Source organism: Brachyhypopomus gauderio, chromosome 17 (assembly GCF_052324685.1).
Source record: "Brachyhypopomus gauderio isolate BG-103 chromosome 17, BGAUD_0.2, whole genome shotgun sequence".
In the NCBI taxonomy this organism is placed as follows: domain Eukaryota; kingdom Metazoa; phylum Chordata; class Actinopteri; order Gymnotiformes; family Hypopomidae; genus Brachyhypopomus; species Brachyhypopomus gauderio.
The window spans coordinates 7,575,101-7,598,256 of NC_135227.1; the positions used below are offsets into that span (position 1 = coordinate 7,575,101).

The window sequence follows — 23,156 nt, forward strand, 5'->3', positions numbered from 1 at the left end:
TAAATGAATTGCACTAATCTTAGCACTGCACTTTAGCGTTCCTATATGGGGACTTATTTTTGGTCTTGTGCGCCATGGCGACCCTGTTACTATATGCTGATACAGGCAAATATTTCCAGTTGTTTCTCAAATGATCTTAGACAAAAGACTCGCCTGGATGTTGAGTAGTTAAATGACAACTAACACCGCAGATGACATTTGTTGTCCTTGTACTTTACATTGTATGTTTATGTCTATGTATATTTGCACTTCTAGGTATCGGTTTTTAATTCCTGTAGTTTAGTAGTAGTCTGGTTCAAGGGTATCTTGAATTCTGGCGTATCTACGCTACCATCTAGGATGCATTCTGTGAACAGATGGTAAAGCACTTTATAAGTCACTGTGGATAAGAGCGTTTGCTAAATGCCCTAAATGTAAATGTAATTGTGGTAATGGCAACTGCGACATCAGTGCAACATGAAGAATTGTCCTGAGTGATCAGCTTGTTGACGGAGCTTTGCCCTGCGCTCATTGGCACTCAGCTGTCGAAGCCTTGGTGAGATCTGGCTGCTGCAGTTTCGTGTTTCCTGACATTGGGATGCATTGGAGACAAGACTTGCTCACGGCTGGGGATCTGTGATCCAGACGGCCACGTGGTTTCTCCTGGGTAGTCTGAAGAAACCTGGGGATTCTGAACCCCCGCCATGATGGCCGTGTCAGAATGAGAATGATCGTCTTGCCTCTAGGAAGCCATCGGCTCTTTCTTGCTTTTGATTCTACTGTATTTCCAGCACAGACTGATTTGAGATTTTTCTGACTGGTAATCAGCAGGAAGATCCTGGCATGAACATTCTGGTCCTGCAGCTATGCCCTCACTGTGCTTCTAGTGCTGGGATTAGTGGACTCCATCCCAGTTTTCCATCCCAGACTCCAAGTCCCCCCACAGGACTCAACGACACAAGAACAACATGCTCAATTTTCTCCTCCGACAGCCACGGTTAGACCTCGTCATCTCATCAGTTGCCCCTGTGCTCGTTTGAGGAGATCTGAGAGAGGTTGTGCACCGTGAGCTTCTTGATCAATGCTAGTCATTCTGGAAGAGTGTTCAGTGAGTGTTTTTGATGAATCGCAACATTTGCATCATTCAAATCTGTTGTCTGAATAACGCAGGCCAATCCTTAACAATTCAACGTCAAAGCCATGACAGAATATTCTCAATACATTGAAAAGTATCATAATCAGATGTACCGTGTAATCACAACATCTCATCCGGATCCTTAGCCTTAGTTCATCCATGACTTTGTGTGGGTTTTGTTATTAGTGTAAAGAGGTACTTGCGCCTGATCGTGAATCGTGTCCAAGTACTGCTTCCTCCTCAAGGTTCCCAGTTCGGCCTGGTTTCGGTGGGTCCACTCTGGAATCTCTCTGATTCAGCATTACTTCAAACAAATGGTGTTGCCAGGCATACCAGAGACGTTCCTCAGATGCTGAGGAACTGCAGAATGAGCAGTTTTATTATGAGGGCTGAAAAGGAGCTGGCTGACAGGGATGTTATTAAGCGCTCTCCACGGGGCGCCTGGCAAGCAGACAGGAAGGAAAAGCTCTTGTTTGTGGCCCAGATTATGTATATCCATGACGTTCCAGCAGAGCTGAAGCCCAGTTCTCTCTCCCTGCTCGGAAAGGGACACAACAAAGTTCCTGAACAAACACTCGGGCACCTCACTCTGCTTGCTGGACACATGCCATCTTTTTTTTTAATGGTGATTATTTGCGATCTTATTTGAATGACTTTACTCTGAAGTACTTGTAGAAATGAGAAATTCCACTGCATCAGGAACATGCAGTGAGCTGCGTGAGAGAGAGGCGGTGGAGGTGGTGGGAGGTGGAGGAGAGGTGACTGTGTCAGGGTAATGGAGACCTCCACCTACCTCCACTCCGCTGCTCTCCTTATGCCCACTGAGAAAAGAGATGCAGAACTGGAGATACTCATTACAAAAGGACAAACCATGGAGAGGCTTAGCACACGGCTCAGTGCCACCCAGAGTTGGAGGGACTGTTGGGGCCATGAAACCCATTCTGTTCATTTTGTTCTGAAGAATGATTGTGATTTTAGGACACTTTCTGAATATCTGGCCCCCAAACCCTTAAGTGCTGCATAATGTCTCCTCTGAAAAGAAGCTTACATCTTCTACATTGCTGGTAATTGCTTTAATGTTACCACATTGACTCGTTTAGTTAATCTGTGCTGACAGGTCTGGAGCAGGTACCCTATACTGTATATGGATTTGACGAGGACAGCTTGATGTATCTTGTTGAGCAGAGGTAGATAATTCATGGTTTGATCCCTCCTGCATATGTCCATGTATTATTCAGTACCAGGATATATATTTTTTATGACTAGGTGATTAAGATGGATTTAATTTGGAATGTCCCTCATATCCCCCGCGGTGTGTCCTGTCAGGCACTGTGCGAGTGCTGCTCTGTCCCCTGTGGGACACATTCCCTCCCTTTGCGTTTAAAGCTGCTGTCAGTGGGCCCTGTAGTGGAAATCAGGCTGCAGCATAGCGTCTGAGCCCTTATGTACAGGACCGAGCCAGACTCTCCCGGCAATGACTTGGGCAGACACTTGGGCAATGACTGTAAATTGCCTGCATTGGAGCAAGTGGGTGGCCCTGTATTGATGAGAAAATCAATCTGTTTCATGATTCATGCAGCCTGTTAAATCAGAGCAGTGCAGTGCTGTCTCATTACGGTCTATTATGGTTGATTTGTCCCATACTAATGCATCCTTAAATGTGTGTGGAATCCTTAAGGAATGTTCTTCAGCATGGTTTCAGTTATACCCAGCTAGTGATAAACCACACATGCAGGGATTTCATTTACTATTGGCCAGGTTTTCACAAGTCATTGTTGATTTAGTGTACGTGGCTTGTGATATTTAATGGGTTTTTTATTCTTTTACTATTTGGCCATGTAGTTAGTTTACATGTTCTTTGTTTTGCTGTTGTATTTGTTGTTGTGCATGAAACGATCACACAATTTGATACCGTGCTGAAAATTTTTTGTTCTGCGCTTTTTCCAGGTCTTGAGCGCCAACTCGTTAAGTGAGTGGAAAAGAATTGAGATGGCTAGGAATGTGTGGATGGCCTTACCAATGAGGCGTGCCCACAGTGCTCTTCATCCAGGCTGCTTTTAGTTTGTGCTGTTCCACATGGCGAGACAGGCTGGGTAGACAGAACGTGAAACGGAGACCTTGACTCTGCAGTGATGTAGGCGGCTGTGTTCGGTCAAAGGAGCACGTATGAGGTGTGAAGGGTGAGGCCGGACCTCTGGATCGGCCCGTCAAGGCGTTGCAGGCTGTGTGCTGGAAAACGCAGAATCGGACTGTTCCGGTGTCAGAATAATAGCAAGCAGTGGCGAAACGGGGCTTATGGAAGTGACGACAGATTAAGAACAGGCCCCAGGAGGAACCCACATCACCATGAAAGAGAGAGAGAGATTGGGGGGTGAAGAAATTGGGGAGAGATCAAGGGACAGAGAGAGATTGAGAGAGAGAGAGAGAGAGAGGAGGATGAAGAGAGATAGGTGGGGGAGGGAGGGACAGGAGGATGGAGAGAGGGGGATGAAGAACGATAGAGACAAGGAGAGGGCAGTGGAAAGGGAAAGAGAGGACACGGAAAGAGGGTGAAGACGGAGGGTGAAATGATAAAAGGAGGGAGACGGAAGGACAGGCAGCGTTCGTGTCAACGCCAGAGAGAACCGTTTTTAGAACAGACAGCGTCTTCCCAGACCAACAATAGTGCGACGCTGTGGACCGGAGCGGGGGAGGAGCGTGGGAGATTTTAGAACGACAGATGTCTTAGTGGTGCAAGCTTTACTGAAACGAGAACACAGTCAAGGGTAAGGAACTTATTCCCAGCACATCTAGGAGAGCCAGAAGCCTCCCGTGCCTCCATTCCGAGCTGATGTTCATATAAACAGGCAGAGCTGTGGCTGTCTCCTCTACCTTCCCCTCGCACACTTTAGGAGCTTAAGATAAGGATGCACGAATGGACTTTTTTTTTTGTTAACTCCAGCATTATAATTACTCTCTATGACAACAATGGCAAAATGTGCCATGCTGTGGAGTCTTGTGGGATACCACCCATCACCGTGTGCTGTGCGACACGGCTCCACTGCAGGATGACAGCTTTTTAATTGTTTGAGAGAATGGGGCCCCCCATCACTGTAATTACGTAGGGTGTTCCTCATTTTCACACTTTTTGCAATTTGACAAAGCAAGACACTGATGAAGTGCTCATTACCCTGTGAGGTGGGACCGGGACAGCAGTGGCTGGAGACTCTACACCAGCACGTTCATTAATTAGGCCTGATAATCAGCAGAGTTCTTATCTGAAGAGCCCTATAATGATGTATGTGTAATCACCCTGTCACAGCGCATCATTACGGACAATATCGAGTCGGAGACATGTTCCTGCAGTGAGCTCCTCCTCGCTTACAGGCAAGCCAACTACTGCTTAGTTTCAGTTGTTTACATTAGTCAGTATTCAGGCGTTTGTCAGAAAAGGCATTTATGTCGCATGTGGGTTTGACATGCTTGATTCCAGTCTTGGCTAATTCAGTTAGATCTTGAGATCCGTAATCATATGGGGTGAATAGCACAGCTGTCTAAATATATCATATTGCTTGGAGTGAATAGAGCCTCATTCCTAATACGACCCTCTCATTTAGAAGTTTTCCTGTGCTATCGTGAGTTAGGCTGGCACTGTAGTTTTTGAACTTCAGTGGTCTCCGAGTTTGTCATATCTAAAGCAGACAAATATTTAAATTGCAGCATTATTCATGCGTGTGGTTGAAGGAGCATTCAGCTGAGGTGACAGAGCTCCTATCTCTGCTCTTCATTTGCATAGTCTCATCAAGTCTTCGGATCTGGTCTGGTCTGTTAGCTCATGGTCTCGGGGGAAACCTGTCCTGCTCTGCTTTTGAGGGACGTGGGTAAATCGTAATTAAGACTGCTATGATAAAAGTGCCTCTTTATTGTCTCCCTGAGGAGAGGTCAGTGTCGGTCTACAGAGCAGCCGGGTCACTGCATGCTTTACCTGACTGATGGCAGCCTAAGGTGATGTTTTTGGGGTGTGCCGTGATTGGCTGGTTTTCACATGGAGGCGGAGCACAGCTGATGGGTCCTGCTTACACAACAAGCAAACACACAAGGGCAGCATAATTCAGCAACAGCTGATGAAGGTGCTTGGGCCCCTCTAACCTCTCCCTGACTTAAAGAGCAAAGACACATTTCAGTGTATGGCCAATGGAACATGGTCACTTCGTCCTGGGGAAGGGTGTGAGATTAAAGAATGAGCTCATCAGAAAGGACCAGCCACACAAATCATTCACACCCACACAAACCAGTGAGGGTAGTGGGAAGGGGGACTCATTTAAAAAGTGATAAATGCTGCTGTGTTTCTTGAGTTTTAGAGACTATTACAGACTTGTGGTGCTATTCTGATGCTGTTTGCTCTTCACTTCAACCAAGAGGGGTGCAGTAAATAAGCAGACTGTGCAAAAGGAGCCTTCCGATGCTGACAGCCTGGTTTTGTTGTATGCATGAGTGTTTCCTATCTGACAGTGATGTCGCACCAGGATTCGTCGTTCCTACAGTGTCCCGGATTCATCATTCCTACGGTGTCCCGGATGTTTTCAGTTTTAGGATTCCTTTTGGATCCTTTTTGGAACTGTAGTCACGTAAAGGAAGAAGAGAGTACTGGTGCTGCAAAGTTTTATTCTGCTTCAAACCTCTGAGGGGCAGTGTGTCACTATTTACATCTATGCACATGTGTGTGTGTGTGTGTGTGTGTGTGTGTGTGTGTGTGTGTGTGTGTGTGTGTGTGTGTGTGTGTGTGTGTGAGGGGGGGGGGGGGGGGGGGGAGTGGGTGCCACCTGCAGTTCTCCTGCAGGCTAAGCTGGGATGGAATGATGAAATCTTACGTACCAATTCAAAATGCAGAGCTGAGCAAGCTGATGTGCTTTCTCCTGTGGTGGTGGTGTGTGTGTGTGTGCGCATGCATGTGTGTGAACCTGCTACGGCTTGACCAGTGTACCTGACTGAATTTGTTTGTGCACCGTCCAGACAGGCAACTTTAGACAAACAAAGTGTTGGCTATGCCTCACTCTTGACATGGTGAATCATCACACAGTCAGCAGAATGAAATAAGGGCAATAAAAACATCTGACTACACCAAACCCCAAAATCTTTACCATATTTTAGCCGGAAATTATATTCATTAATAAATAAATGACTACCAACACAGCTAAAATACCTTGTTTGTTTGAAATGAGTCATCCTCACAGGATTACAGAAAGCACGCTGTACTCTGTCCATGCCCTGTGTGATGTACACTGTTCATGACCCGAGTGATGACTGAAGAGGCTTAGCAGCACTGTGTTTACTGCTTCCACATAGTGGTTGTTCTTTCTTGAGGTGTTATTGAAAACACACAAGGCTGTCATGACGCATTGTTCTCGGGTAGAAGTGAGAGCTGTCATAGTCATGACTCATTATGTTCATGCCTGACTTGGTGATGGTTATAAAAAGACTGGTCTACTGTTGCAAAAAAAAAGAGCCTTTTCACACACTGTTGTTCCCACTAACAATTGTGACAAATGGCTCACCCCCCCCCCCCCCCCCCCCCCCCACACACACACACACACCCCAATCCCGCCCCGCTCTTCCCACTCTTCTTACTGCCAATGATCTGATGTGCATAACTGTTCCACAGCGATGTTAGGACAGGGAGCAGTGTGAGCAGACCTCTCCACTTAATCTCCCACTGACAGACAGACAGCAGGTAATCGAGCCCACTGTGCTTGTGTGCATACGTGAATGGGTGTGCTGTAGACGCATGTCACTGGTACACCAGAACACGGTTAATCTTATGGCATGGGGACCCTTAGTGGAGACAGATGGCTGTAGTTAAGCAAGCAAACTTGCACCAGAAGGGAACTGGTTCCACCTTGCAGTCTAAGGCAGACCAGGACAGGCAGTGGTCATCAGTTTGTACAAGACTGTTAGTATTGAATTGACCAATGTGATGCATGTGGTGAAATTGTCTGGTCAGCTTTTTACAGTGAATGCTTTTGAATATTTAGGGGGATTTTGGTGTCTAATAAAATAAACCAATCAGACCTGCTCCATATTCACTGACTGTTTATTGCAATGTGCTACCATCTAGTGGCAGACTATACATTTACGATTGACTTGATAACAAGCCAAGACGTAGTTCTTATCTGCCTCCACATGCTACAAGGACACCTAAATGAATCAACTTGTTTTTCAAAAACAAAAACGAACCATGGAAAAATTTATTACAAACTAGCGAATCACACAACTTTGTTGTGTCTTCTGAGGTAAAAAAAAAAACAACAAAACACCAAAGATTTGCACATCTGGTCATCAGCAGAGAGATTAGGCATCACATCCAAGAATGTAAGATACAAGCTTGTTCTCTGAATAAGGCTCTTCCAGCCTTTGTCAGGGTAATCTAATCTCCCCTCCCCCGCTTCACACTCGCTCCTCCTTCCCCCGCATGCACATTTGGGATGATAGTCAGCGGAAGTTTATTAAAGTGCGGTCGTGGCATCCGCCCCGAGTCAGCTCGTCTGAGCTGAGCTGTGTCCGAGGGAGGGAGGGAGGGAGAGAGAGAGCGAGCTCCACCCAGCAGACCGTAACGTCATCTGCTTCTCACCACTGGCCAGCTGCCTGATGATGAATGTGTGTTGGACCCCCCCATGCTGCCATCCCCTAAACCACCTCCCCACCCACCCCCACCCCCCCAGCAGTTCTCGGGCATGCATTGTTCTCTGAGGACACGGAGGAAAAGTTTCAAACAGGACTCGAGCTGTGTGCTTACAACAGAGCTGCTCCACTCGTGAGCTCAAGCAGTGGTGAGTGGAGTTCATTAGATGTATTTCTGTTCTCTTGAGGTTAAATGACAAGCTGTCCAGCGGGCGGACAGAAATGTTGAGTAAGAAGTTACACTGCAGATTTTAAAGCATGCGGCTTGTATGATGTCGTCTTTTGTCATCGCAATGAGTTTAAGGTTTCTGGATGCACAGTGTGTACTTTTTATGCTTGGAGTCCTTGCTTTGTTTGCAAAAGTTGTTAAACAGCCCTAAAGTTGCCTTAACTTGAAGACTGGAATTGGTGTCTCCCACTTCTGTTTGTTTGGGTGGCAAGTCCATGGCCTTGATTCCCAGGAGTCTTTGGTAAGAATCTTCCACCTCTCCAGCGTTACTGTGGGATCACAATTAGCTGTTCTGGATCTTTGGAGAATTGAGTGCGTGTTGTAATGTTTCTGCATCAACATATTAAATGTGATCAAAACGTATTAATTAGTCTTTCATGGAAAACCCCAGAAAACACTAGGATTTCTCTCCATTTGAAAGGCTTCATGGTTGAGCTATAGGATATGGGCTGGACCAAATGTAGGGAGTTGCCTTAGGAGAGGGAACCGAAAACGGATCAGAACACATGTACTTGATTACATAGCTCCTTTGGCATAAATGTTTCAAGAAGTCCTGCAGACAGTTGTAGGGACTATATGGAGTTCCTCTCACTGGGGGGGGAAGTGCGCTTATAACTTGTAGAGTCTGAGACATTTGTCTTTCCACACACTTAATTCACATGTGCTAATCACTGGCTGGAGAGCTGCTTAACTTTGGCCTGGAGAATCCTCTCTCAAATGATTTCCCTCATCTTGGCACAAAAAACGGCTCTCAGGTCTGCCGGAGTACGAGATTGTGTAGTTTGGGCTCTGGGGATGAAGGACGATCTGCTGTAAGTCATGCCGCGGATGCGTGGGTGTGTGATCAAAGGTGCGAGTCACTCAGGGGGAAGTGTGTCCATGCAGAATGACTCCAGCGTTAACGCTCACACTGCTGAATGAACTCTTCCAGTGTTCATTCGTGACCAGCTAGACTTGGATAAACACTGTAGGCTTTCTTCACCCCTGGGGTCTTTGCTGTGTGGGGATGTGGGGGTGTAAGACGGTGCTCCCCCCTGCTGGGCTCCGTGTGCTCTGCAGTAAAAAGGACCCGCTGGGGGAGTGCTGTCCTCTGGCATGCTTCACTCTGATCCGTTCTCAGCAGGATTGGATTTGGCTGAGTGTGTGAGACAAGGCTATATGGACAGAAAGCTGATAGTCTCGCTGTGGGTCTCTGCCATCTGCTAAACAAAAGGAGGTACAATGTGCTCTAGATAATATGTAGATAATATTCTATCTAGAATCCAGGGCTGTGCAGTAGATCCTCCTGTTAATCATTATCCTAATATCACCTTTTGCGGTACTGACGTTGTGCAAGACTGCAATATTCAGATGAATATTTTTATATAATATTTTACATAATATTTTTGATAAACAAAGTTTTATAGTATGTGAATTTCCTAACAAGTCTGAAATGAATAAATGATCTTTAACCATGTCAGTTGTCTTTAACCATGTCAGTCATGGCAATATGAAGCAGTCACATGATCACTAGTTCCTTTTAGCTGATGTCATTTATATGGGCAGTATTATCTGCCATATCTGCTTTTTAGTGATGAACCATGTCGCAGAACACCTAAGCACAAAACTACTTTAATCCCCCAAATTGGCTTCCAGTTTCATGCGATGTCTTTATGCAAGATGCTTTGTGTCAAGATGAAAAGAAGCCACGCAGAAATCATTCCTGATGAATCACAGAGTCTATAGCGTTCCACTCTTCACCCCAGCGCCCTCTTTTATGGGCCGTGGAAAACCCGATCAAGGTGAATGTGGCCCAGCTGCAGTGTGCTGGAGGAGCCTGTGTGTGTGTGGGGATCAGGGCACGTTATCAGGGCTGCCGTGAGACTTCCAGCCCCACTGTTCTTCATCTGTGTGCTGATGAGGCTGAGGGTCCTCCTCTGAGACGGAGGGCGGGTGGAGTGAGTCGGATTGCCCCTGCTGCTTCACCACGAGAGTGGAGATAAATGAGCTTGCTCGGTCAGGCGTGACCACTCCCCCGCTGCCCCGCCCCGCGGGCCCTGAGCCCCACGCGCCTGTGACATGCTCAATTTGCTCCTCATTGTCCAGGCTAATGCGACAGGGCTTCCTCATTCCAGCAATCTCATAAACATCATCTCACGGTCCTGTGTGTGCTCTGGCCTGCTGCGAAATCCGGAGACATTTTGAGATTATTTTCTTGTCATCAGTGCGTTGACTCTGCTTTGCTCCGTCATGTCCTGTGTGCATTCAAAGCTTTAGGTTTCATTATGGACTTGTTTACCAGTGGGTCCCCTTTCCTCTTTCATTTTCCGTGTCAGCAGGTACGCACAACCCTATGGATTATGGCGACCCTTGAGGCCTGCAAACCTGCCCATAGCTTTATTTATCTGCAGCCGTATGCGGCTTATGCATTTAGTTCATAAACGAAGTTTCTGAGCGTTTGAATGACTGTCTCCTCTTCCGCTACTTCTATTTTTTCCCCCCCGAGGCTCTTAATTCCCTCCTCCCCCAAATCACTGTTTACATGCGAAAGAAAGAGCTACACATTGGAGACTGTGAATTGATCATGTGATCAGGCCATAATGGAGTGTTTATCACAGGGCGCCTGTGTGGGGCAGCTCTCTGCAGCCGGTCCCAGTACAGTGCTTTTCATTAGGCCACCACTGCCTTTCTCAACTGGAGAAAAGCAGCCAGATTTCGTGCGGCTTTGACTCAAGGGCATGTCACTTAACAAATGAATGGTTCTCTTTTTTCGAGGACAGTCGAGCCAGTCACAGAGGGCAGGACCACGAGACCCCCGTGCCTCTTGTGGCTGAGGAATGTGCTCGCTTCCAGCCGCCGGAATGAAGGAAGCGTCTCACACCACTTCAGAAGCGCAGACAGCTCTGTGCAGTGCTTCTGGAGTAAATAAATGTGCATCCTTGCTACTTTCAGCCTAATATTCATTGGTAACCTTTTTCTAATTAACACAATTATTGCCCATATACAAAATATTGTTTACTATAATTCCTTAGGTGATTCCTTTGGTTTAAAGGCAAGAGATAAGGCTTCTTTGCATGGGTTGTTCTAAGGGGCATTTTCCTTTTGTATGGTTGGAAAAGTGTAGTGCATTAGTGCTGTGCTTAGTGCTGCAGGATTCGGTCTTGCACTATACAATAGTATTTCAGCTCCAGTTCAGGGGGCCCACAAATTTGTACATTTTACTTTTTCTAACTCTGAAACGCATTAGTCGGTTTGTCAGCTAATTATCTAGATCCGCATGACTTGAATCGAATATGTCAGAGCATGGAAAATATGAGGCTGTGTAGAACTATGGTTTCCCGAGTCCAGACCTCATAACCACTGGGCTGGAAGTGAGGTCTCAACCCTGGCTAGCGTGCATGTTCAACCAGAGTCATCACGGAGCGCTAAATGTAACTTATTATGGGCTGTGCGCAAATATGTGCGCAGTCACGTTTGTACAATAGCGGGACTAACGTGGCCGTTTTCTCCACCACTGTCGTTTGTTTTTGTTTTTTGCGGCCATCTTTGTGGACGTTGAGGCTGCTGGCCGTGCTGAATAGACCACTGAGAGTGGCATTGATGCGCGCATCACCAACCAGCTCAGAGAGAGAGAGAGAGAGAGAGAGGGGGAGAGAAAGACGCACGTCCTGCACCACTGCTCGGCCTAGTCCGCGGAATATTAATGAAGCCCAATAAACCATTCAGTGTCTGCGCGAGACCAATAAACCTCGCAGGTGTTATTTCTAATCACTGCGACCAAGATGTATACTTTAATGAGCAAAATACTGAGTGACGCAGTGTTTTCATTACATTTTATAGAGACAAAAGTAACTCAAGGGTAATATTTGTTGCATTCATTAAAAAGTTCATTAAAATGAATATAAATTTGCTCATATGCAGATGTTTAAGTGATGGCATCGGCGTGATGGATGTGAATGAGTCTTACCTTGACATTGGTCTGGAACATCAGCGTGTGTATTCCGGCTGCGTTTCCCACGGCGCGTGCGAACAGCTCGAGGAACTTATTGCTCATTTAAATTGAGCGCATATTGTCTGAGAACAGAGGTGCGCGTGCCAGATGGATTTCCGGAGCAGTTTTTTGTGATTTGTGGAAGTTCAGTGATTCATACGCAGCAGCAGATCATTATCCGTTGGGAATCCGCTGGAAACTTTCGGTGCGTTTAAGAGGTTCTGGCAAACTTTTTTATAGAGGAGATGGTTTGAGGCTCTATATGATCTGATTCGCGTGCAATTCAGAGCAACCACCAAATAACGCATAATCCCCGGGCTGCTGTTTGTTCGGGTGTTTTTCCGAATATGGAGCAAGATCGGGCTGATCGGGGGTCGGGTTTGGATGCGAATGCACCTGACGACTTTTCACATGTCTGGGCAGATCTGATGAATGTGTTGGTAAGTCTTAAATACGTATGGTATTTACGCGAATTACTTTTTCGAATAATCATTTTTAAATAATGACCGGTCATTTCTGGTTTGGAAAATTTCAAGCTGCGTTTTCGTGTCTGTCAGCTTTTCCCCAGGAAAATAAAAGTAACGCTTGTGAAATATTTCACTTTTTCAGCTTGTGGTTGAGTTAGTTTATCTTTTCAGCGAGTTTTTTTTCTCCCTATCATAAACCAAGCATGATCACATTATCATACTGGGGTTTGCTTACTGAGACTTCACCACGGATGCTTTTGTTGACATAGATGTCTATTGTATAAACGTTGTTCCACACCCTGTATAGACAGTCACTATGACTGCATTAGGAATGGTTTTCCTTTATGAATCACGCTGAACACAGGACATCCTAACCTGTGTCATGAATCTGTGGTACATTCCTTGGTTATGAATTCAAATGATGTGCATCTTGAACTGTTTCAAAGTAACTGCAGGAAGCTCATAAATCATTAGAGGACATTTGGGGGATGAGTTTGCAAATGCTGATGTGATGCATTGCCATTTTGTTTTTCTGTGACAACAAAAGAAAGATCACCTCTTTGTGGGTAAAACAATAGCTGGAAGTTATGCTTCTGTCGGTGCGGGTTTAAGAGTTGTTCCTCTTATCTAGACCTCTGCCCCTCAGGTTCATCTGTGCTCAGGCAAACAGAGGTCATACAGACCTGTGCTAGTAGGACATAAAGGGGGGACCAGCACCTGTGCATTACTGTTACACCTCATTCTTATATTTACATGGAAAGCGGCTCATTTGAGATCATGGTTGCACCTCAAATGAATGCTACGCATTTTGCATGGTCAGCACATCCTTGAAGCTAATCATGTCTGTCCTCGTTTGCAGGATGGCTCTCTGGGAAACCTGGAAGACCTGGCCAAGGAGTACTCAGAGTATTACAGCACCTCTTATAGCGACGTGTGTGACAGGATGGAGGAGCTTCGTAAACGTAGAGTGGCTCAGGACACTGAGACTGTAAGCACTCTTGTTCCAATCAGTATCTAACTGAGCAGAGTGGTGACTGGAAGAGGTGGATGTAATGATGGGTATCTTGTTATTATCATATTTTTCCCTCTCTGTTCCTCAGGAAAAGTCTGAGGCAACGACCACATCACTTCAGCTCCGCTCCGAGATACAGGTGCGTGTCCTAAAGGTCCTGGACCTTCACATCTAAAACTTTTTTTCTATTTTTTTATTTTGTGCTGAGCGTGGCAAACGGGAAGCATAAGGTTCACCTTAACTGTCCGTGTTTTCAAAGGAGTCACTGGGTCTTTGCAGTGCTGTGTCCACTCCTGAAATGGAGAGAAGGTAACAAGCATCATGCATACTGTTTAAATAACATCTGTGCGCACACGTGTGTATGTGTATATGTTTAAAGAACACATGTTGTATGTGTGCGTGCACACATGTATGTGTACGAACATATGTGTATACAGAATGTGTGATCAAATGAATGGTAATTGTCGAAAAGCTTCCCCTGTTTGTAAAATGATCCTGCATTTTGTAATATGTTTCGATCATTTTGTGCTCTGGGAGATGCAATGAGAGAGTTACGTCAGCATCCTGCTGACACATGACACACGTCCAGTCCTGGGGGCACGAGGGTGCAGCCTCATACGTTTCCTGGTGACCTCTTCCTCCTGTCCGCTTCCTTCCTATGACTAAATGTGGTGGTAGAGAGGACTGGTTGAGTACCTAAGAGACTAGCAATGACATGTCAACAGTGCTCACGTTCCATGTAAACTCCAGTATTGGACTGCACTCCAGTGTTGTATTCACATTTGTTTGTAAGCATCTCTCTAGTAGAGAGAGAGAACGTGGGGGTAGAAACGGAAAGAAGTATGGAGAGAGTAGTATCTAGTGTGCTATAGGGTGAAAGCTAGGGAAAAGGAGGGAAAGAATTAGAGATGGAGGGAAGGAGAGGGAGAGAAGTGGAGAAAGGAAGGGTAGGTAGGAGAGAAAAAGAGTGATATAAGATGAGAGAACTAGAGAGGAATTGAAGGAGGAACTGGGATGGAGGGAGGAAGAGAAGACAGAGAGAAAGAGCATAAGGAAGAGAGGGAGAGTCTGACGGGCAGTAGTAGAGGGAAGGAGAGAGAACAAAGGAAAAGGAGAGAGAAAGAGAGAGGAGAAGAGGGAAGGAGAGAGAGAGGGAGGGAGATGGAGAAAGGAATTCAAAGGCCATGTGAGTGCCACTGTTGTTCTAAAAGCCCAACTGTGTGTGAAAAGCTTCCATTGTTCCTGTGAGCTGTGGTGAGGTGTGTTGGGCCCAGGAGTCTGCAGCTTGTCTCTGTGTCAACAGTGATCACAGCCACCGGTACCTTGACCGGTATGCAAGACCTATTCTGGACACTTCAAACCTGCTCATGTGTGGAAAACACAGACTGACTGTAGGACATGTCTGGACAGCTTGTATTAATAGGAAGTGAAACATAGAGGGAAAAGATGAGAAGACATGGCTAATGTTCCTGTTCCAGTGGTTCATGCTGAGTGTTTTGTTTCTAGGCTGTCGATACACAAGTCAAGCTCTGAAGATGGATCTGGAGGTATAACCTTTTGTGTGTCAGTGTCTATGGACTGTGTGTAATGTAAACACAAAATTGTGTGTGTATGTATTTCCTAAGTTATTTTGGCATGGGCATAAAAAATATTTTGTAACTCGTATGTTTTTGTCTGTTGGGTGGGACAGGGTAACTTGCATACTTGGCCCATGTATTCATTGATCTCACTGCTGCTATGTGTGTAATATCCATCTTTTGTTTTTATATGAGAATGTCAGTCTGGGATATTATCTTGAAACGTCTTTGCCACTACAGGGAGATGGGACACTAGAAAGAAAAATAAATCGTTTTGGCAAAATTTCCGCAAGACACAGAAAGGCAGTATACGTCAGATATCAAAAGGTGATGTATGAGTGACCTGTGACCCACTAGATCGCCTCCATTTTGTTGTGCTCTCTGACTCCTGAGTCTCATCTGCAGGTGAAGACGTGGGCTTTGTGGCCAGCGAGATCACAATGAGCGACGAAGAACGCATCCAGTTGATGATGATGGTGAAGGAGAAGATGATCACGGTGGAGGAAGCCCTGGCACGGGTACGGACCCGCTCCTCGCTCTGTTTCTGCTGCGCTCTGCCTGAGAACATTCCTGTGTGTGAAACTGGTGTGCTGTTTCTAGCTGAAAGAATACGAGACCCAAAGCAAACAGTCCTGCAACATGGACCCGACAGAGTGGACCGACTGCTCAGGCCCTGCTGTGAACGAGTCGTCAAATTGCAACGTGAGTAGCTGAGCTCTTCGCCCTCTCTCTCCCTCCTCCCTCTCTCTCCCTCCTCCCTCCTCCCTCTCTCCTCCGCAGAGCCGCCGAGCTCCAGATGTGTGTGCGCGCCCCAACGAGCTGCAGACTGTGCGTGGTAAACGGTCGGCGCGTTTCGCCACCCTCTCCATGTCCCCGTTTGTCGTGAGTTGTTTATAAGAGGAACCACATCCTCTGGCCCCTGACATGATCCCAGCAGGAATGTCACCCACTCTGCCAGGCATTTGTTGATGCCCAACCCCCCCTCCCCCCTCCTGAGGCCTGGCTATCAACTACTGACCACCCCCCCATCGTCACCCCACCTCAGAGCCATGGCTGTGTCCCATCCCCTTGGGCCAGGCTCCATTCATTGCCCTTAATACTTTAACCCCCATTGTGACTCTGTCTGGCTGAATGCGGGTGTCTGCAGGGCTCGGCAGGGTGCAGTTCTTTCGTCATTAGGGGGCTTGATTGCCACAACATTGTCTTCCCATGTTCCTCTTTCATCTTTCTCTAAGCTTTTTCATGCACTCTGTATGTAAATGTGGAAATATGTCCAGGTATTTGGCCTGACCTGAAGTGAACGCTTGTGGTGGTGTGGAAGCTGTAATGTTGTTTTGAATCCTAGACACGGGTCAACAGCAGCCATGTTTTGCCTTCCAGGAACCATTCCACAGAGACCTTGAAAAAGAAATCTCACTGTCAAATAGTGCAGTATAATGCCAAAAATGTGATTTCCATACTTCTTGCTACTGAACTGAGACAGTCCTAGAAATGTACAAGCTGCCTTCTTTATCAGAGCTGTAGATGTGAGGATAGAGATGTGTTGTGCAGACACAATTAACCTTGTGAAAAGTTTCTGCCGTCCTACGAGTCACCACACTCTAAGACTTTCACTTTAACTTTGGCTCTGAAAGTGTAGGCAGCATTTACCAGATGCTCAACCTCTAATGTAAGGTGATGCGTGTCTATGCTCAGAGCTTGTTTAGAACAGAGCTACCTGTGGTTGATGTACACCAGCAGTGCTATTTCCAACCCTGTGCAGTCTCTAAAACATAAACTGTGGCTGGAACACACATGGTGAGCACCTGAGTTTAAAGGGGAGCTAAGTTCACGAAATGACTCTGATGAAACTGCTCTAGTCTCCTTTCTTAGTTGCTGTCTGCCATTTTGTTTCTGTGAGGAGCCCACAACAAGCAGCTATTGAAGCGCACACACTACTGGAAATGTAACGTTGAGAAAAGATGACATGTTATGTTCAAACCACAGTAATGCAGGTCTGGTTTCACTTGAACTCTACCTTGCTATTAAAGTGTTAACAGCAGCAATTTTGTAGTCTATATGAAGATGTCCTAAAGCCCTCTCTGTACATGAAAACTTTTGAAAACAGGCATACTAGTTGACTGCACATAGCAGAAAAGGAGGGCATTGTTATTCTTCAGCCTATTACTACAAAGTTGCCTTTTATTTCATGGTTGCACGTTTATTCCAGTAATAGTCTCAAATTCTTAATTCTTTGCTCAATTTCATTGTATCTTTTTGTTTGGTTACTTTCTCAATTTTCACTTTTATTTACTGGTCTTTTTTACATTTACACCATTAGCCCTTTAAACCGTTTTTCAGTTTATTATTCATAAACCTCTGTGATTTTATCTACACCGAAGCTACACATGAAAGTAAATAGAGTTAGGAATGAAGGAACACTCCCAGCTAATTCATGGGATGCTGGAGGTTAATTTACATTAATTGCTAACTTTGAATATGGCCAGAGCCAACTCTGTGTGTGTGTGTGTGTGTGTGTGTGTGTGTGTGTGTGTGTGTGTGTGTGTGTGTGTGTGTGTGTGTGTGTGTGTGTGTGTGTGTGTGTGTGTGTGTGTGTGTGTGTGTGTGTGTGTGTGTGTGTGTGTGTGTGTGTGTGTGTGTGTGTTCTTATATTTGGTATAAATGCCATTTTTATTAGCATTGTTGAGCGTGGGTGTTGGTGGTGTTTGTGAAGGAGAACAGAGCTGGTCCCTGTGGTAACCCGAGCCGCTCCTCCCTTCTGGCCCTCAGGAGCAGACGGATGAGGAGCTGGAGGAGTCCGTGTCCTATCGTAGGCTTCATAAACTCGTCACCTCCACCCGCAGAGTCAGGAAGAAGCTCATCAGAATAGATGAGGGCAAAAAGTCCACATCTAAAGGTGAGAGACAAAACTATCACCACTTCTGAAAGAATAAATGAGGAAGGCAGAGGAAGATATTAAGATCAAGCTAAATACTGAATAGCTGAACTGCTGAATGCTATCAAGAGTATGGGAGGTATCAAAGTAACATTGTTAGACATTGTAGAGACTTAAGGTAAATATGCTTCAACCTACTTAAGGTAAATTTGTTTGTCTTGTAAAAAATATCTTGTCATTGGAGATTTGCTCCTACTGTGTGCTGTACTGTGTTTGCTTTCTCAGACCCTGTGAGCTCTGATGTCTCTCCCACGGCTGAGGACAACGTGTGTCTCTACTCGGGCGTGCAGAAACGAGTGGCCGTCCCTCACGTCAACGGGCCAGCCTCGGTACCACAGGAGCATCTGCCTGCGGACGGAGACGCGGACGTCCTGACCGCGTCTCCCCTCTCCTGCAGCCTGGACGTCTACAGCAGCCACAGGCTCTTCAAGGGCTTCAGCAAGCCTTGCGGAGGCAGTCCGGGTTCGGGCCAGGTGGCCCTGGGGCCCAGCGGGGCCAGCTTGGCCCTGGTCCCCATCAGTGGCTCCTCCTCCACTGAGGCGGAGGGCTGCGGTGAAGAGCAGCCCAGGATGGCTCGCTCGGTGACGGACGGGGAGATGAGACGGGCTCTTACTTCCTCCAGCTACCACGGGGTAAGAGTTAAGACCCTACAGAAGACACTAGATCCTCAGTCCAGTAGTTCTGGTACAGTGTCTGTATCCTGAGCATGTCATAGCAGGCATTTGCCCTAACAAAGAGTAAGAGCTGTTGACATATTTCCATCAGTGTGGACAGATGGGTTGAGCAGGGCTTTCCCTGCTTCTTTCTGCTGGCGCTACCATCCAGGAGAATGCAGACACGGCACATGTGTGTGCTGGGCTGGCTCGCTCTGCTGCCCCCTAGGGAGGGGCCGGGGCACGTCAGTCTGGCACCACAGCAAGAAGGGGCCGTCAGCTTGAAGAGACTCCCACTAGGAGCTGTCCTACCGGTTCTGTTTGAATATCCAGCCCAGTTGTGTGTCCACAGGGAGGGTGAATGTAACATTGACCATTTTAGAGGGATGAAGACCTCTCGGTTCATATATTTGTGCACTAAACATGTATTTTTATATTAAACAAATATTTTAGTGTTGACAGAATATTATTACCTGTATAACTATAACTAGTCCAGTTTACTCTACAGAGGGCCTGTAGCTTTGGAGGATTTGACCTGATGAACCGATCCATATACATGGGAAACAAGAACTGTGACTCCAGTGTAAGTGCTACAGAAAATGCCGTTTTATCCCAGACCAGAAACTAGAAGGTTCAAGAAATGAACTGTGATTTGAAGGGCTTTACTGGGCCTTGTGAGCCCTCTGTCTATATCCTTGCCATCGGACTAGGGTCAAAGGTCTCACTGTGTCGTGTTCCTGTGCAGCAGGGTGACGGTGGGGGTGGCAGTACCAGGTCCCCCACCCCCTCCCGCATATCTCTGGGGAAGAAGGTGAAGTCTGTGAAGGAGACGATGAGGAAACGCATATCTAAGAAAAGCAGCTCCGCTCTTCCTGAGCAGGTGAGGCACCACAGCATAGGCAGGATGAAACATTTACCACAGAATGTTTAGTGACGTTTAACATGAAAATTCATTATTTCACATTATTATGTAGTAATCAGTTTCTCCACAGAACCTTTGTGTCTGGAAAAGGTCTCTGGTTCAGCATATATGGTTGACAATCCACTTATAGAGCATCTTTATAAAATAGACCAGCATACACTGAAGTATAAGAATCGGTACTTGCAACTGACCTCTTTGACATTTAAAATATCTGTTTGCAAGTGCTGAGCGCCCCCTTCTGGCCATTGCCCTAACGTACTGAACATTGAACAATACTCTTTTTGTGTTTTCCACTTAGTCAAGCCCCAGCAGAGTACCAGGCTCCCCCCAGTCTCCCCACACAGACACACACTCCCTGGAGAAGCCCAAACTCAAAGCTGGAGGCTCTGTCGAGAGTCTAAGGAGCTCACTGAGTGGACAGAGCTCAATGAGTAAGAGAGTGTTTTGTGCGTGTGTGTGTGTGTGTGTGTGTGTGTGTGTGTGTGTGTGCGAGTGTGTGTGTGAGTGCGTGCGTGCGTGCATAAGTGATCAAATGCCTCCACAGTGAAACCCATGTGCATTTTAAATGTAACCTAATTTGTAGGTGGTCAGACAGTGAGCACTACAGACTCCTCGGCCAGTAACCGAGAGAGTGTGAAATCAGAGGAGGGTGAAGATGACGAGCTGCCCTACAGAGGACCTTTCTGTGGCCGGGCCCTCGTACACACCGACTTCATCCCCAGCCCCTACGACACAGACTCCCTCAAACTCAAGGCAAGGCTTTTGACGCCTACAAGGAAATGACATTAATTAGCTAATGCCATAAGTAATGAGTTGTTGTTGTATTCTCCAGTGCTTAGATTTGCTTTAGATTAACACACATTAGATTAATGTGAACATCTGCTTCCAGAGGGGAGATGTAATCGACATCATCAGTAAACCTCCTATGGGCACCTGGATGGGCCTGCTAAATAACAAGGTGGGCACCTTCAAATTCATCTACGTGGACGTGCTGAGCGAGGAAGAGAAGCCCAAACGCAGTGTACGGAAGAAGAGGAAGAGCCAGCCACCCAAGCCCACCTCAGTGGAAGAGCTTCTGGAACGCATCAACCTCAAGGTGATTAATGACCTCCACGAAACCACACACAGCGTCAGAGCACGCGACCCTCTGGTTGGACCTCTAGCTACAGAGGAAGTTATGCTAACGTGAGGGGCTTTTCTGCAGGAGCACATGCCCACGTTCCTGTTTAACGGCTACGAGGATCTGGACACGTTCAGGCTACTGGAACAGGAGGACCTGGATGAGCTCAACATCACGGACCCCCAGCACCGAGCCGTGCTGCTCACCGCTGTGGAGCTGCTGCAGGAGTATGAGAGTGAGTAGTCATGCATATGTATACACACACACACACACACACACACACACACACACACACACACACACACACAGAGTCATGCAGCTTCTCAAAAACAAACACATGGATGTTTTCCATTTGTGGTAAGTGGTCATTTGTTATAAGTGAAAGTGTGTGTGTGTGTGTGTGTGTGTGTGTGTGTGTGTGTGTAGGTAACAGTGACCCCGAGCGTGGAGGGTTTTCAGGATGCCCTGAGGAGAAGGTTCTGTCAGAAAGCCAGGCCCCCCCAGGCGACTCACCGCGTGACTCTGGCTGCTTTGAGAGTAATGAGAACCTGGAGAACGGTAATGCCAGCCTTCCTGGGCTGTGAGTGTGCCCAGCCCCAACGCTCCTGCCCTCTGTGGGCTGCCAGGGCCTGCATGCTGCTCAGCCACGCCCAGCAGACTGAAGGGCAGGGTGACGAGGTCACGCCCAGCAGACTGAAGGGCAGGGTGACGAGGTCACGCCCAGCAGACTGAAGGGCAGGGTGACGAGGTCACGCCCAGCAGACTGAAGGGCAGGGTGACGAGGTCACGCCTCTCATCTCGCCGCCATCTCCGCCTTTTCTCTGGCTCGTGTTGCTTATCTCTGCTCCAAGGGCCATTCTCTCTGACCCAGTTACACAAATCTTTTTTTGCTTTAGTCTTACAAAACGATAGCGAATATATATTGTTCTTGAACATGTCAATAGTCCCTTTGAAGAGTATTTTTCAAGCTTGTGTTCCTGAGATTTTGCAATTTCTGTGTATTGTATAGTCAAAATAATATAGTGTTGTACAATATCTTAATGTGCCTCAAATCTGTGTGACAAGTACAGAAGCTAAAATAGATATAAAATGGATATATTTACAGAGTTTATGCATACCACTTTGCTTTTACCATTTGGTCAGGCAAAATTATGGCCTGATCACAGAAACTGTAGCAGTATTAAAAATGCATCTCTAAATAAAGGTAAAACATTTGCTAATTTTAACGGGAGCTAAGAAAAAGAGCATCAGTGTTTTAATAACTATTGCATGCTCATGAGAAAACAGCCATGAGTCCAGCTTTTGTCATTGTCTTTCGCCAGTGATAACGGGGGCTGTGTAATAAACTGCTCTGTGATCTACTTATCTGGACTGCCTGCTTTCATTGCCATTGTATTTCCATTCACTTTTCATTCCGTTTACAATGACCTATTGTGTGTTCACAGTTTCGTTTGACTACACGCAGCTTGTCATATCTTTCCTTTCAGCCGATGTATAATCTGCCCTGAACATTGATTAAAGCTGTCTGTAGCCATACTGGTTTCTGTAAATCTTATCTTGCATGGCTCTTGTTTTAGGGAGGTGCAAAAAGACGTCTCATTTAAGCAGGTCGTCATCGGGCTTTGAGTCCAGTCACCTCCCGTCTCCTGAGTACCCCACCCCACCCCTGAGCCAGCCCAGCCAGACCACTGTACAGAACAGGCACCATCCACAGGATCTCCTGCTCCCTTTCCAGATGACCACCATCACAGGCCTGTGCTTTGGGACGAGCCATTGCCTTCTCAGAGCGAAGTCCCTGAGCCAAAGCTCAGATGCTCTCGTTTGCCTCCCCGCTCCCCAAGGCCTGTGGAAGCGTTGCCTTTCACTGGATGACCTTCTCCCCGATCAGGTCATCCACAGGAAGGAGACCTACATCCAGGATCATCCAAAGCGGGGCTCTGTCGAGATGCAAGGCCTGGATGCCACTGAAGCTTTAGTGCCGGAGAAGCCTCGGACGTGCACCGACCTAGAGGGTGACTCCGACGAGCCCGGCACAGGGGTCCAGCCGCCCGTCACCCATCTCATAGCAGGAGTGGCGTTTGAAGAGGTGCTGCAGGAGGAGAATCCTGCTGAAGCCCATGCAGAAGACCCTCCTAAGTGCACACTGCGCATAAAACCACCAGTTCCACCCAAACCTCTACCCCTGCTTTTTATAAAGGAGAAGGAGGCCGGTCCTGACAACAAAGACTCTTCCCCAGATCTTTCTCTTCCACAGCAGTTGGACACGGCATCTAATGTTCCTCGCTCCAGCAAACTTTTCATCCACAGGCTGGGAAAGAAGGTTCAGCATGGCAAAGCCACCAGTTTGGAATCACTGGTTGAAGAGAAGCTGATCTCGGACGGTATTGATCTCACAGAGGAGCCATATTCTGATAAGGTACATAATTTCCTCCCTGTCCAGGGATTCTGAGATTATGGTCTTGCACACTTCTGTGGCACCTAATTTGATCAAACTTTTGAT

General features: G+C 46.8%; 1 protein-coding gene across 6 annotated transcripts in view; it reads left to right on the top strand.

The window, feature by feature from the left end:
• The window catches only part of sash1b (SAM and SH3 domain containing 1b), a 47,244-nt gene that overhangs the window by 22,755 nt on the left and 1,333 nt on the right, over positions 1 to 23,156 (top strand). Inside the window, exons 1-18 of one of the 6 annotated variants that reach the window (XM_076978539.1) lie at positions 7,801 to 7,920; positions 13,297 to 13,425; positions 13,538 to 13,588; positions 13,709 to 13,758; positions 14,956 to 14,996; positions 15,267 to 15,353; positions 15,432 to 15,544; positions 15,627 to 15,728; positions 17,796 to 17,922; positions 18,187 to 18,593; positions 19,123 to 19,197; positions 19,360 to 19,494; positions 19,835 to 19,967; positions 20,120 to 20,289; positions 20,426 to 20,632; positions 20,741 to 20,891; positions 21,083 to 21,214; positions 22,234 to 23,072. In XM_076978539.1, the coding sequence (XP_076834654.1) occupies positions 13,381 to 13,425; positions 13,538 to 13,588; positions 13,709 to 13,758; positions 14,956 to 14,996; positions 15,267 to 15,353; positions 15,432 to 15,544; positions 15,627 to 15,728; positions 17,796 to 17,922; positions 18,187 to 18,593; positions 19,123 to 19,197; positions 19,360 to 19,494; positions 19,835 to 19,967; positions 20,120 to 20,289; positions 20,426 to 20,632; positions 20,741 to 20,891; positions 21,083 to 21,214; positions 22,234 to 23,072 (2,865 nt within the window). In that variant the 5' untranslated portion in view covers positions 7,801 to 7,920; positions 13,297 to 13,380. Of the gene's footprint in view, positions 1 to 7,800; positions 7,921 to 8,222; positions 8,242 to 12,158; positions 12,411 to 13,296; positions 13,426 to 13,537; positions 13,589 to 13,708; positions 13,759 to 14,955; positions 14,997 to 15,266; positions 15,354 to 15,431; positions 15,545 to 15,626; positions 15,729 to 17,795; positions 17,923 to 18,186; positions 18,594 to 19,122; positions 19,198 to 19,359; positions 19,495 to 19,834; positions 19,968 to 20,119; positions 20,290 to 20,425; positions 20,633 to 20,740; positions 20,892 to 21,082; positions 22,018 to 22,233; positions 23,073 to 23,156 lie in introns of those variants that run through there. The other 5 variants (XM_076978540.1, XM_076978538.1, XM_076978537.1 and 2 more) reach the window with 5 other exon arrangements.